This window comes from Carassius gibelio, chromosome B1, assembly GCF_023724105.1.
Source record: "Carassius gibelio isolate Cgi1373 ecotype wild population from Czech Republic chromosome B1, carGib1.2-hapl.c, whole genome shotgun sequence".
Lineage (NCBI taxonomy): Eukaryota > Metazoa > Chordata > Actinopteri > Cypriniformes > Cyprinidae > Carassius > Carassius gibelio.
In genome coordinates this window covers 18,389,593-18,405,369 of record NC_068396.1, presented here as the reverse complement: position 1 = coordinate 18,405,369, position 15,777 = coordinate 18,389,593, and the positions used below count along the sequence as shown (strand labels likewise).

The 15,777-nt window shown below is 36.0% G+C and overlaps 1 protein-coding gene across 6 annotated transcripts; it reads right to left on the bottom strand.

Moving 5' to 3' along the window:
• Positions 1 to 2,765: 2,765 nt before the first annotated feature.
• LOC127949649 (glycerol kinase) lies at positions 2,766 to 15,370 on the bottom strand. Of its 6 annotated transcripts, none has more exons than XM_052547094.1 (21): positions 15,141 to 15,370; positions 13,849 to 13,922; positions 13,226 to 13,332; positions 13,059 to 13,136; positions 11,604 to 11,683; positions 11,138 to 11,275; positions 10,601 to 10,710; positions 9,610 to 9,676; positions 9,297 to 9,314; positions 8,660 to 8,695; positions 8,442 to 8,509; positions 8,245 to 8,287; positions 8,069 to 8,149; positions 7,790 to 7,868; positions 7,597 to 7,693; positions 7,261 to 7,345; positions 6,782 to 6,902; positions 6,513 to 6,656; positions 5,527 to 5,613; positions 4,889 to 4,975; positions 2,766 to 4,350 (listed from the first exon to the last, which is right to left on the bottom strand). In XM_052547094.1, exons 1-21 carry the CDS (start codon positions 15,231 to 15,233, stop codon positions 4,337 to 4,339), a joined length of 1,707 nt encoding a protein of 568 aa, XP_052403054.1. In that variant the 5' UTR covers positions 15,234 to 15,370; the 3' UTR covers positions 2,766 to 4,336. The 6 variants fall into 6 exon arrangements, with proteins under 6 accessions (XP_052403054.1, XP_052403055.1, XP_052403057.1 ...); XM_052547095.1 differs by having other exon boundaries at positions 2,766 to 4,347; XM_052547097.1 differs by lacking the exon at positions 4,889 to 4,975 and having other exon boundaries at positions 15,141 to 15,369.
• Between the last annotated feature and the right edge of the window lie 407 nt (positions 15,371 to 15,777).

The window sequence follows — 15,777 nt, the reverse complement described above, 5'->3', positions numbered from 1 at the left end:
TGAAGTCTCTAACTCCAACTCTCAAGCGCCACCACTTGTCCAAAGTTTCAATATTTTTATGCTAATAACTTTTGAACCATAAGCCAGAAAATGAAATTTCTTTTTTCCTCTGAATTCTTGGCTTAAGCCAAGTCGAATCAACCCCAAAATCCAAAAATTGCAAGGTTTAGTTCTTTTGCTATTTTAAATTTTTTAAAAACCTAACTTTTCGAACTCTTCCTAGACGGTTAGTCCGATTTTCATGAAAATTGGCTCAGATCATCTTTAGACAAAGCTGGCAAAAAGTTATGGAATTCAAATTGATTCATCCAACCGTTCTCGAATGACACGTGAACAAATTTGATGAAAATCATGCAAAAATGCATGTGAGGCTATATCTCGGCAACGGTTTGGCAGATTGAGACCAAACTTGGTGTGTTATAACAAGCATGACCTGAGACTACCTGCAGTGTTTCGATGACGCGCCACATAGTGGTCAGGAGATATGAAAAATGCATCTTTTGGCTTATAACTTCTGAATGGTTTGGCCAAAAATCAGAAAACTGGTATCTTTAGATTCAGTCAGTCATGTTGATTCGAATGATATCCAATTTCCCTGTGTCAGCCATTTTTATTTCTGGAAAGGTGCCAAAATCATAGACAGTAAAAGAAATGGACACAGCGACCCCATTGGATTCAACAGGGACAAATGAAGTCAATTAGAAGCAAGCACTTCCTGGGGGTCAGGCGTACTGCGCAGACTCGAACTGAGCTTGATGATGTAAATGTCACGTGAGCAACCTGTACATCTTCTAATCACTGTGCCAAGAGAAATCTGAATCACCCACCGAATCTTGCAGAGAAGGCGAGCGTGAACAAGTATTCTGATTAATTATCTCCCTGGACTTCATGCCTCCACGTCCCCCCGATAGCCTCATAGACAGTAAAAGTTTGCCTGCGAGCTTCTCCTCCTGTCCATATGGTAATTTCTCTACTGTGCGACAGAGAGTTGCTGGTTATGACGCAATCGTTAGCCTATTTTTTTTTTTTTTACAAAAACTGCTTCTATGGAAACATAACGTAAGATACAAGGTAATGGAGCCTTTTAGAAATTTTCGTGTTTCTTTAGAAATAATTAATGGAAAAATGGAGCCTTTAAACGCCTCAGATGTAAAGTTATTCGCTGTCAAAGTGGAGTCAATGGAATGCTAACAGCAGGCGGGGGTCCGCTAGCCAATGGCGGCGCCCAGGGGTGCTTCAAAAAAGATGAAACCCTGCCCCCCTGGCCAAAATGCATTTGAGGCTGTATCTCTGCAAAGCTTTGACATATTTGCACCAAACTTTGTATGTGTCATTGTCACCTAACACTGACCATGCCACATAAATTTGGTAACAGCGCCACCTATTGTCAAAGAGTAATAAACCATTCATTAACCTTCAATTATGAAATTTACAAAAATGCTAATAACTTTTGATTGCATTAGGCTATTGTAATGAAACTGATCTGAAAATATTCCTTGGGTTGTGCCGACAATAGGCATACCAATTTTTTTGTAGGAAATCTGAACTCCCTGTCTGCCATTTTGATTAATGTTGAAAATCTACTTTTTCGAACTCCTCCAAGACCTTTAGTCCGATTTTCACAAAATTTGACACAGATCATCTTCAGACCCCATTGGCCAAAAGGATTTTTAGATTTCGTGTTGATATATGAAACGGTTTTCATTTAGCGCATCAACAAATTTGCTGGAAGGGTGCCAAAATGCATTTGAGGCTGTATCTCTGCAAAGCTTTGACATATTTGCACCAAACTTTGTATGTGTCATCGTCACCTCACACTGACCATGCCACATAAAATGGAAACAGTGCCACCTATTGGTCAAGAGTAATACACCATTCATTAACTATGATTAATTCCACATATAAAAATGCTAATAATTTTTAATGCATTAGCCTTTTGCAATATTCCCTGGCTTATGCAGACAGCATAGATAGCAAATATGCCAGAGTAAGCCGAAATTTCTACTTTTTCGAACTCATCAACCATTAGTCCGATTTTCACCAAAACTGATTCATATGATCTTTAGACTGTGCTGACAAAATGTTATGGATTTTGTATCGATACACAAAATCGTTTACCCATACCACCGCGATGAATTTGAGGCATCATGGCAAAATGACACTTCAGGCTGTATCTCTGCAATGCTTTAGCATATTGATACTAAACTTTTTGTTTGTTATTGTCATCTCACACAGAACACACCAAAATGATTTGATTACAGCGCCACCTGTTGGTAAAAAGTGATAGGCCATTTAATCTTATTACTAGTGGTTGTATTTATGATTTTTCAGCCATTTCAATTACAATCATCCTAAAATTGGTTTAATTGCTCATTGTTACATTTGGTGTGGTCCTTCATGCCATGCTTAGCTCCTAAATTTGCCGCTGGAGTGCTTGGCCCCATAATTGCTGCTTGTAGCTATATTTGTATATGTTGTCAATTTTAAGTAATGTATCATGGTGTTTTGAGGGAAATAACAAGAGTAAATTGAGATAATACTTTGAAATGTACCGGTAATCAAAGACTATAATGAGATCTCAGAGATGGAGAAAAGAAACCATCCTGCACTAAGTCCAACTTTGTCCATCTTATCTTTAAGGAAACATAATTGTTTCTTGAATTTAACTGGACAATATATAATGTCTGGCATGTTGACAGACTAAACATATTTTTCTTTTAATCCCCAGAAGCAGTGAAGTACACTAAAAGTGAAGAAACAGAAAATTCAGTGATGAAAATTTACTTGAAATCCTGGGGAAAGAAATTACATGCAAATGATGAGGTAATGAACATCACAGCATCACTCGCTAACATTTACAACCCAGATAAAACTTGTTTAAGCATGACACATTCAGCAACCAGCGCCACATGCAATAAAGAAAACTAATTACTGAAGTTTAATACTGGCTACTTTATGTTAATCAAGTTATTTTGCATTTCAAGTATTCATTGACACAAATCAAAGACAAATCAAGGAAGTACCATTCAGAGTACATTATACAAGTGCTCGTCACAATACTAATTGGCTTTTTAAAAAACAAACTTTTGCATTAAAAGAAAACCACAAAATTGGCAACTATATTAATTCAATTTAGCAAATAATAATAATAAACTCATCCGTTTATGTTTACATCAGTTCATAAATTCTTAATTGTCATGGAACTTGTTATATTTCATTACACAGACATCAAATATGATAGAAAAATCAGGTGCAAACTATTTCCTTTCAAGTTCAAGTTAGATATTTAAACGGAAACTAATTGCTGGAACTGAAAGTAAATCCTTAGGTCAAATTAATTTTATATTATAACATCACTTTCTTGAGCTGCACAGTAATGTAATTTACATGCACAATTTTCAGAGATTAAATTACAGTGACTTGACCAAATATAAGACAAAACAGTGCTCTACAATTCTTAAAATATGTTTGTTCAAATATAGTTACGCAGTCCCCGTCAGTAATTGTTCAGATGTTGACTCCATAATGCTCAAAAAGCCTCCTGTTTAATGGTCTCTCATATAGAAGGCAGAAGTTATACAGAAGTGCAACTTCTATCATCAGGGCCACAGTGTTTTGGACAGGTTGACTTGATTTCCACGCACAGTATTTTTGTCAATAAAATTTTCAACAGGCATATGAAATTGTAAAAGAGGAGAAAAAAAAAAAACATCTCAACATTATGTACATTAGATTGTACAGTTCCCTTGCTGTTACACATAACAGCATAATACATTATAAAGTGCACTAATGCTCTCCTGAATAGATTTGAGAAGTAACTCAATTGAACTAATAGTATGTCTCACTCTTTCAAACTTCAAACTAAAACCACTGTACATAGACACACATCTGCTGATGTCTGTGATGGTTAGTGCCTTTAAATATATATATAAAAATATCAAACTCAATGATGACTGTTTTGCACAGCCAAGAGTTGCTTACTATCATTGACAATTCCATTAGAATGTACTGTACATGAAAAATACCAGAAACACCAAGCCACAGCAGCTTCAGTGTTAAAGCTGCTGCTTCTAGAGAAGAGCGTGGGGAAACTACAGGAAGACATGAAAAATAATGACTTCATCATACCAGATATGGTCAATAAAACTTCCTGCTACATGACCAGAAAGGTCTTAATTTATCATTTTATGGTACCATTTCTGCAGAAACCATTAACAACACTTTCAGTTGGAATGTCTTTTGCCAAGGCCACTACAGCACATCTTGATTTTGAAGGGGTAAGCCATGGACCTAATGACTTCATTTTCCATCTTCTGAAGTGCAGTAAGGTTCAAGTCTACTTCTGCCCTGCTTTAGTGAGAGAGAAAAAAAAATGGAAAGTTAAAACAGCTAAAACTACATGTTTGCTCAAACAGAGACGTTTTCAGCATGCACACAAATGTTTGAGATAGCGTGACACTGGAAGAGAACAGAAGAGGAGACTGTGAAGAAGGGAAAATCGACACGGAATAGAAGTGACAGGAAAAGCAAAGTTTGGGGCAGAGAGGGAGATTCTTAGAACAGGTACCTTTTTTCCCCATTATTTTCACCAAACCAAGCCGTATGTTTAAAGCCATCATTAACACAGCACTCTCCAATTGATCAAAAATTGTGAACTGTGGATTTTTGTGAACACATGAACGGGACCTGTTCCATAATTTCCTCCTTATAGACTCAGATGAAATGCTATTCTATGCCATTCATTCACACTACTACAAGAAAACGAATGAGTGGTCGTTATACACTCATGTTCACCACTTTCTCTCAGGCCAGTGAACTTAAAGGACACACATACAAAACATGCATTGGGCTCTTTCGCCATCTCTCATTCACTCGCTCTCACACTGACCTGCAATGTACTTTGCTCCAATTAACATAAACATGCTACCGAGAATGTAAAAGCCCAAGGGAACACTACTGAAGATACTAGTCTCCTCTGTTGGTTGTCCAGAACACAGGTCCATGTCACGCAAGACAGTGAAGAGAGAAAACAAGTGGAACAATTAAGTAAATACTGATTTTGTCAAACCAAATAAAATAAAATTTCTGCTCCTGGAGATTTAATTTACTTCAAACCAGCTAATAAATAAATAGAAACAGGACTTTGTACCTCCCTAAAAAAAAAAAAAAAAGAAAAAAAACACACAACACTTGCAAAACATCCATTCCCCCTGACTTTGGACATTCTGGGTCAATAGCTCTGGTTATTGATTACTACAAACCGACCTTAGTCTTTGACTACTTTTGTGGGCCTGGTTGAAATGCTTTATGTTTTGTTTTTTGTTCGTTTTTTTGGATATGGAACAAACATGAGGAAAGAGGTTCAGATCTTCCAGAAAAAAAAAAAAAAAAAAAAATTGACCAATTACTAAACTAATTTTACTAATTAGAATATCAATATTTTTTTATTATTTGAATAAGGCATTTCTGATTAGTTGACTGATTGGTTAATGGAGTTAAATAAAATAAAAATGTAAATAAACACACCATTTCCATTGTTGACTGGTTCTGTGGTTTCCCAGTTCATAGCCCTCTGAACAGCTTTCTTCCAGCGAGCATATCGCAGTTCACTCTCTGCAAGAGAAAAAAAAATAAAAAAAAATAAATAAATAAATAAATTTTCATCTGGACCTTTATTTAGAGTGTGTTCACACTTAGTAGGTTATTCCGGATTAAAATAAATGCTGTGAATTATGCCATCCAAACCTTGGTGAGCACAAAACATCAGCATTGTTTACGTTCAGCATGCGAGTGATACAGTATCTAATAAACAAACAACGCCGATTACATTGATTACGTTCTAGGGTAACCTCCGTGAAGTTGGCACCCCATAAAAAGAAATAATCACCAAAATTATGCAATTTGTTTGTGCTACGTTTGTGCTGATTTGTGCCAAAGAAACAAACGTTTGTGATGGTTTGGTGTTTGAGATATTAAACATTCTTTTTAAACACGTCACTCTCCCCCCCATGTTGGCCAAATTGCTCCAAACCAGCGTAGATCGTTTGTGCTCGATTTGTGCCATTAAAACAAACACTCTATCTATTTTCCTTCCATAGATACATCCAAAATATTTTTGGAGGCTGTGACGTCACTCTCCACCCCAGTTCGTCTAAATCACACAAAACAGGTGTCATTCGTTTGTGCTAGATTTGTGCCAGTTTGTGCTTTTAAAAGGAACCCTTTAACTAGGACCGCTTCTTTTATATAACAAAAATAAAAATTTTACAAACAGTGACGTCACTCTCCACCACATGCAATCTAAATAGTTCCAAAACAGTGCCATTCGTTTTTGCTCGATATGTGCTGGTTTGCGTCGTTCAAATTTACATTGTATCCATTTCCAGTCCTCAAAAATAACAAATCCAAAACGTTTTTGCATCATGTTCAGTGTAAAACGCCCTTTACACATATGGTTCATGCAATTTTCATCAGTTATGAATTGGTGTGTGGTGCATTTTAGATTCCATTACCCTCTGGGTTGATCTGAGGTTCAAATCTTTCTGAAGTAACCTCTGTGAGATCTTCTGGGTTTAGGCTCCAGACACTGACCCCCTCAGCTGCTCCTGCTGCCATGGCAGCACCAAGAGCTGTGGTCTCAGGCATGGATGGCTTTACTGTAAATACATACAAACTATATCACATATCCACCCATATGCAAATACCACTAAATGTTTAATTTACACCAGTGTTTACATATATCCTTATATAAAGACTTACAAGATGAAAATGTGTATCTTACCCACTGGGATACACAGTATGTCTGCCTGCAGCTGCATCAGTAACCGGTTGGACGTCATGCCTCCATCAACCTGGAGCTGGGACAGATGAATACCGCTATCCTGGTTCATTGCATCCAGAATCTGAAACAAATTTGAGCATCCTTTAGCATCCTCAAAGTTCATACTGTAAAAAAAGTCATCTCTATCCTTAAGGCTGTAAAAATAAGTAAGGGATAATAAACAGCAAACTGACCCTGCAAAATAACCTCAACAGGTTGATCAAAAAATTAACTGGACAGCTAAATATATATATTATCCTGCTTATTACACACCTTTTTTAAAACAAATTAATATGAAAAAGACTGGAGTTGAAACTATTAATTAGTTTAAATAGAACACAAAATTCCTTCAACAGTCAATATTTAAGATCAATTATTTTAGAGAGCGACGTAATAAGAACATATAATCAGGCAGATGCAAATTCACGAACTTAGGCTACCTCTCGTGTCTGGAAGCAGACAGCTTCAAGTGCTGCGAAAGCCAAATGACTCCTATTGGTGAACTGTGTTAGACCACAGATGATTCTGTTGAAAGCCAAAAAAGAAAAGGTTCAATGTTGTACATTTCACCTGTATTAACAACTGCACTTCAAATAATAAATTCACAATGAAATTCACAACAGGATTATTATTTATGATTTTTTTTTTTTTTTTTTTTTTTTTTTGCTTTAACGCCTTTCTCTAATGTAAAGCTCATTCTCCTTAGACTTTATAGAGTTTTACATTGCTTACATCAACAGAAAATTATTTTTCAAATGGATGTATCGGTCACTAACCCTCTAGCACTGGGTTCCCAGTATGGCGCATATAATCCAGAGAATGCAGGGACAAAATAACAGCCATATGACGTGCCAACGTCAGCAGCTAGTTTCTCTGGGGTGGAAAGTGAAATGTTTAAAATGAAATATTTCAAAACTGGGTTAAATACTCTTGAATTAGGGTAAAAATATAACCTTTACACAAACACACCTAGTTCTGTAGAGGTTTGGATAATTCCGAGATTATCCATCAGCCAACGCACAACTGCTCCTGCAATGGCAACTGAACCCTAGAGAAGAAAAACTCCAGCTGAGCAAGAGTGAAGTATTGGCTACTCTAAATCACAAAGTAATTATCAAAAATGAATAGGCTTCTATGTTTTTGAGAGTAGAATTACATAGCTGCCACAGAAACAAAACCTTTGCATTGCTTTGGTAAGAAATAATCTGCCAGGAACATAATAAATGTAATCAACTATGTCAACATTACCTCTAGTGCATAGCAGGCTGGCTTGTCACGCCCTAGTTTATATGCGATCGTGGTCAGGAGTCCATGGTCCGACATTACAGGCTTTAAGATATATAAAAAAACAAATTGTTTAAATACAATGTAGATTAAAAAAAAAAAGTAAAATGTATTTTTGAGCCTTTAAGTATGTTGAATACCTTTGTTCCTACATTTTTAAGCAGGAAACAACCAGTACCATAACTGAAAAAAAAAAAAAAATTAAATAGGTTACACATTGTGATCAAATGTACAAAATCACAACATTTTTATTTAGTCCAAGTGCGCATTTTTGCATGTTGACAAATTAGGCTATGAAGAACTGAGATAAAGAAAGACTGACAAAACAAAATCATACGTATTTTTAGCTTGTCCATCCTTGAAACACATCTGTCCCACCAGCGCAGCAGACTGGTCACCAAGACACTGTAAATGGATGTAAAGTCACTTTCTGTATTTTATATGCATTATGATTTTAATTGTCAGACTCAAAATAATTATATTTACACACACACAACTTGGGAAGCAAGAGAGAAAGAATGTAATCTTTCTCAAAAAATTATCTAATAATCTTACCCCTGATATGGGGACACCAGTTAAAGGGCCAGATTTCTGCAAGAAAAAAAAAAACACTGTAAAAAGTAAATCATTAAGGGAAGAATTTACTAATATACAAATAAATGTAATAATTAACATGCATTATACAGCCCCCTGCTCTAAAACAGAACTCTAACACTCGAGAGATTAATACTTATAAATTCTAATACTGTAGCGGACATGAACATCTTTGGCAAATCATCTGCCGCTGTATGCTGCAAGTATCTGCTCTAAACATACTCAAAAAAGAAGAATCATTGACTAAGCATGTTAAAAACTGTGAAAATATGCTTGATTTCCATCACTGCAACTCAAATATGGTGTGGGTTCAGCCATAGTGAATGAATAAAGAAAAAGGGAACAAAGAAAAGGACCATAACCAGAAAACTACATGAAAAAGTTCCTAAAATCCAAGAGCTGTTGGAAAGGACAGGCAGTGCATTGGGCGACAATGACAAGATCACCATCCGGTACATTTCCAATAAGACCTTAACTCTGGAATATAAGCAAATTCACTTACAATAAAAAAAGTTTTTGCTACATATTGGAAATGCACCAACTTCTGTGATGACATGACAGCAAAGTTTGGCCAGACATGACAGCTAGAGATACTCACCAGATTAGAGCTGATTTTCTATCAGTCAGCCCACAGAGATCACAGGACACAAAATATAATCATGATAAAGACACACTAAAATCTCCAAAGGGTTAAATGACTGCTCCACAGCAAAATTCAACTTTGGATGTAAAGATGTCATTGGAGTTGTGGATTGTGTATGTACAGTTAAAGAATAAACAGTTACTGTTTGACAGACACTGCTCTGGAGCAAAGAGCATTTCTCTCATCAATTTTTCACAACAGAATCCTATCAATGCATTATGTAACAGAAGTACAGAAAGAAATTATCTCTTTGGAGTCAAACACTTACCATTAAACCATAAATCTCTGAAGAACTTCTCACTTTTGGCAGGATTTCCATTGGTATATCAAAATATCTGTTAAATATGTAAGAAATATATGTTATGAATACATTTTTTTAAAAAACAGTAAAGTCTGGAATACACTACACATCTTTTGCCCAGATTATTGCTCTGATATTTTAGGCATAACTGACAGATTTTATAAAGAGGAGGACAATAAATAAAACCACACAGTGTATGATGGCCATCTTTCTGAGCGGGTTTGTTGTGTTTGAAATAACTTTTTGAAAATCTGGTAGTGTGTGATAGTCTGTCATTCAGTGTATGATGGTTAGTTTTTCTCTAACCATTCACAAATTGTCAAGCGTGTAATGTGCAGTGTAGATTTAAAAACTTATGTAAGTGTATTCCAATCTTAAAGGCACACTCCAAATCCAAAATGAATCAAAAAATCATGTCGTTCCAAATGTATGAATTATTCAGATGAACTCAAACAAGTGAATGAACCCTCAAAGTTTACGCTTCAAAAACCACATTCAACAAACATGATGGTAATCCATATGACCCAAGTTCATGAACAAAAATCTGACTCAAATGGTGTGTCATATTTCAAACTTTTCTAACCATTGCTTCCAGCCAGCTGTCATACACAGGTTCAGAAGAACATGTTTTAAGCTGATGTGAGAAATGCCATTACTTTTCAGTTTTATTTCACAACATAATTGGACATTATGTTTCACAAACATGCTAACATTTATGTCAAGCAAACCTTGGAGGGACAGCTGGTCAGAAGCAAAAACCTATAGGTTTGCTTGAGAAGACAGTGATTCGTAAACTTGAGTCACATAGAAGAAAAAAAGTCTAGGATGGAATGAGGCTGACTAAATTATGATAAAATTTTTATATTTTGGGTGGAGTATCCAACATTCTTTTTGACATTTACATATGCAAATAAGCTTAAACATTTATATAAAACTATGTATACAAATTTGTACTTACTTGCAGAGCTCTGGATCCCAGTCCATTGTGTGAATATTGAAGAGCATTGTCCGGCTGGCATTGGTTACATCTGTGCAATGAACACCTCCCTTCTTCCCCCCCGTCAGGCACTGAAAGTTAGTGGATATCACAGATTAGACAAAATATTTACATCATGATCACTTCATACTGAATAGAGCAGTGGTTCCCAATAACATTCCTGGAGTCTCCTCATTTTAAAACATCCATTTCAGGTCTTAGAATCTCCTCTGAGCTGATGACCTGAATCAGGTATGCTTGATTTATAATACATGCAAAATGTATTCAGAAATGTGGTTGTAAACCATTACAGCATCTGAATTCAATCCAAGACCAAGTGCTTGAGTTTATTTTTGAGTATCTATATTCTACAAGGATAAGTGTAATCATTCAGCAGTCTAAAACCTTGGAATGCTCCTTAATCGTGCACTTATTTCTTCTTTTACCATTAAACTTCAAAAACATATACACAAACACTATAGAGATGCAGAAGAGAAACCTCAATGGAACTGCTCTTACCCAGATAAGCCAGGAGTCCACTGTTCCAAACATGGCCCTGTGAGAGAGCACAGCTTCGTGGACTTTTTCAACATTATCCATCAGCCAGCGTAACTTCACTGCGCTGAAGTACGTGCTGATGGGTAAGCCAGTCTTGTGCTGTATGAAGCAAGAGAAGTACAAATATTTATATATTTTCAGTTTTTCAAACTTTGTGTACAGGAACAGAAATAAAAAATAACCAAAGTGCAGTTCGAAGTGGACTGATAAGTGCAATGCTTCCTCTATGTTTGAATATATTTCTGTTTAAATAAAAAAATTAGGGTGGGACAAGATTAAAATAGCCAAACTTCAGTCAAAACTTCAATTTTCATTTCCTGAAGACTTCCTATCTGACATACTGAAACCTGTTTAACATAATTGATTGTGGATATAACTGTTCAAGATCATGTCAGTCTTATTTACAAGGAGACAATGGCACTCTCACCTTGAGATGGTTTTTGTTTCTGCCTGGAGTTTTGTTGATGAGCCTTTCTACTGTTGACTGGGTCCGCAGATCAAGCCAAACTAAACATCCAAACAAATCAGAAATTATTTGGTTATTTAATTATGGATTGCAAAGCATTAGATATCATTACTTATATACTAAACAATGGTCATATGCAGGGGTGGACTTGGACTAAAAGTTGCCCATCAATCCATCCATTATGGCATAGAGTGGCCCACAACACCATGACACTCCAGCTCATTATGTGTTTGACATAACTTACTAAAATGTTTTAATTGAAATAAAAACACCTTTTTATGCTAATTACCATGAATGACTGACATACTAATTTAAATTGTAATTCATCTATTCTTTTCTGATGTACATGACAAATGTTTGCTCTGCTCTTTTTTATACAGGGTCGCTAAAATTGAATTACGCCTTAAAGATTATATGAATATAGTGCAGAAGTCATGTGGATGGCTTTTACAGTGCTTTTCTTGTGGTAATTTGTTTTTTGTTAGAGCTTTAAAAAGTCCCTACTCACTATCTCCTGTGGAACAGGATTATTGTGTTTTACTGTGTAAAAATTATTTTTATATTTTATGAAAAAACTGGGCCAAGTGGGTTTGAAATTATTTAAGGGTGGGTAAATGATGGCATAGTTATCATTTTTAGGCTAATTAACCCTTTAACTGGATGCTTGCTTTTAAGCACAGAACTGAAAAGGACAAACCCAAAATCAAATGGCTGCAGTTCATGAACCCTGGACTTTACCCAAAGATGACACTTGAATTTGTCTCGTCCAAGAGAGAACACTAAGGCTGTAAACAGTTAAAGAACACTTATTTCCAATAAAATAATGCATGCAAACTAATTGCAAACAAACAATATTTTTATGTTAATATATGACGGTCCAAACAACGACACACTTGAGTGAAAGTCAAGTCTAAAGATGAGAACTCTCCTACTTTGAGTTTAATTAATCATTTTCTTAGACAAGTGAAGTCACCAAAAGGCTACCACAAAAGCAAAGTAACATTCACTACATGCAAACACATATTTCACATTCACTAGGATTCCATTTCATTGCTCATTACACACAATGAAGAATTACATTGTGTGAAAATTAACAAATACATTGAGAAGATGTAAGCAGCTAAACATTCTTCAAGTGTTAAACAGCGCTGTGACAGAATTCCTGCTCAGCTTATGTGAACAATTTCAATCCCACCTCCTATGATTTGATTGGCCATTTCAATCATTTTGTCATTGCCGAGCACTGTTACACTGCTATCGGAGTCTGAGAAACTCAAGTGGGCCGATGAAGAATAAAAAAAAATTCCTATAATTAAAATTTTCCCCATTGTCCAACTGCCCACTGGGAAAATTCCCAGTGCTCCAGATGGCCAGTCCACCCCTGGGCATATATAATATGAAGGTAATAATATTTACCTATAGCATTATAAAGTGGTTCTCCTGTTTCCTTGTCCCAAACAAGGGTGGTTTCCCTCTGATTGGTCACACCAATAGCTGCAGACCGATTAAAACATGAAGAAATAAAAATAAACAATCATGAGCACGTAATAGCAGGCGAGTGGAGAAATAAGTTGTCTCGTTACCTTTAATGTTCGAGATGTCAATGTTGAGCTGGGTCAGTTTCTCACAGGTTCGGTCCATGCACTCATACACAGACTGAAGAATCTCTTTTGGATCCTCCTCAACCCAGCTGAGGGAAGACAATATATCATATGTAACAGGTTACTATAGTTAACTTAAAAATACATAAAGAAATACCAAAAAACTTTATATTATACAATATTTCTCTTTTTTTTTAGTTTAACTAATGTACTTCAAAATAAAAAAAGTATATAAACATTAAAAAAAAAAACACTAAGAAATGTGACAAACACACATTACATGACTACAACTCTAATTAAAATAAAACAGAAAATATGAAATTAAAAAATATAACAGGACCTCAGTGATACAAAAATAACCCTGGTTCTCACTTCCAGCCAGCCATATGAAATTTGCATGATTCTTAAATATAGCACACTGTGCATAACACAGCTGACATCTTTGCCATCAATGTGAATGGAAAAAATCCTATTCAGCTCATCCAGAATAGCAGTATGAACCAATAGTGAACTTATGATTTGAATCACAAATTGTACTTCTACTATATTGCATAATCCATTGCCCCATTGAACCAGTGTGTCAACACAAAGGACACAATACTCACCCCTCTTTAGGAAAGCTCTGTTTAATCTCAACCTGATGGTGACTGAGAAGCTCTGCTGTTTTTGCATTGAAAACCTACAATTAAAAGAACAAAGAATTTAAGTTATTAAAAAATATATGTTTTTGGTATTTGACCATATGAGAGTTCATTTTGACTCCAATCTGTCCAAATTCAACATTCAATATTAGAAGACACAAGTCAAAGGTAAAAAAAAAAAAAAACCTGCTGCAATTCAGCATGGTATTGCAGTGATTTGTCACTGATGTTGAAAACTGAAATTTCCAGAAATTATTTGCAAAGACCTCATTTTGAGCTTTTCTGTTGAGTAACGATTCTGGCCACAACATTTGAACAATATGAGGAATGTTTATTTGTCAGGCCCAAGAATTACAAGCACACACTCTTTAAACACAAACCTCTTCCTACTGGACACACAAAGAAATTATATTGAATTGTCCACTTTTCCTGCCACAACCTTGTCAGATCTAACACACACAGCCCACAATAGCCTACAGTGACCTTTCTTACAGAGCACCACAAGCAAGGTTTCTGCAGGTAAATTTAAGACTTTCTAGGAACACAATGAGTTTCCAACAGATCGCCACTACTTTTTAAATCCTTAAAAAAAATTAAAAGAAATTCTTAAGGCTTGAATATCTCTAAAGCCAAATACTGGAATATAGAAATAACTTTTCTGTACATTATGATCACATTGCTTAGTATTTCATTCTTGTTTAATTTGTGAAATGGTGAATTAAAACTTTTAAGACCAGCAGAAATAAGCACAAGACACGAATAGAATAAAAAACAGCTAACGTTAGACCCCAGACAGTCTCTCACAGACTTTTTGGAGCAACTCGTTAAAAAAAAGTTCACGGATGTTCACACAAAACACCATGATTACAACTGCCATTATTGTGGGGATTAAAGTGTGTTTTAAGCAAACATTTGAACTTTGTAATGCTGCTCAAATCCAAAGACTGTTGTAACTGGTTAAAACAAAAATTATTTGCAAGATGAATTTCACAGATTCTGAGCAGATTCTCAGTGCAGATTCTTTAGCATCAAGCAAACAGAAAACCAATTAGAAGGACTGGGATTGAGCTAACGAGCGGATTCAGAAACTACACGCAATCCACGTGGGTAAACTGGCATGACCCAAGTCCATCTGAACCGGCTCCGACATATTTACCCGCACATGTTGGCAAGGGCACGGAGAGGACTCTCCAATCTGTATGCGAGCCACTTGAGCTCCACCACAGCACGATGACAGCCTTCAAGATGGGACTTACCAGAAAGCGCGTGGAACTCGTGCCTTGGTCGATAGCGGCTACGAGGGGGCCCAGCATGATTCTGTTCGACGATGCAGCCATTGTGCCGTTCATTGAATAAGTGGAGGACCACAAGCAGCCAGAAATTTAAGACTGGACGCTGGCTGGCCTCACTGCTATGCGCTCCGAGCCCGCCCTTACTCCCGCTTTGACGTCTACGAGTACGCGCAGCGGCACGCGATGACGTAAACACACGCCCCATTGCAGTAGGAGGATTTTCCTATAAACAGCAATATGGTACAAACTATTTAACTAAAGGTGTCACACGCTGGAATCTTAACTTTGGAGTTTAAACTTTTCATTATAGAGGAATGTAATAAAAATTTGCAATAAAACTTGTACAGATGCAATAAATTATGTAATGTGATATAAGTTTTACAACTCTTGTTCAAGCTCTTGTTCTGTCCAGGTTGGACAATTGCAATGTTCTCTTGGCAGGTCTTCCAGCCGGTTCTATCAAACCTTTGCAATTAATCAAGGCATTAATGTTTGCCTTCAAAACCTCTGACTCTGCATTATATATATATATAAATCAAAATAATTACATGATGTAGTGATTAAATTTTTTTTCAAATTTTTCACATTTTGAGAAATTACT

Coding starts and splice junctions, on each gene's coding strand:
- LOC127949649 (XM_052547094.1), bottom strand. CDS start 15,233: ATGAACGGCACAATGGCTGCATCGTCGAACAGAATCATGCTGGGCCCC. Junction 8,288..8,441: donor GATGGACAAGCTAAAAATAC/GTATGATTTTGT, acceptor TTTTTTTTTCAG/TTATGGTACTGGTTGTTTCC. Junction 7,694..7,789: donor CCAAACCTCTACAGAACTAG/GTGTGTTTGTGT, acceptor TTTCCACCCCAG/AGAAACTAGCTGCTGACGTT.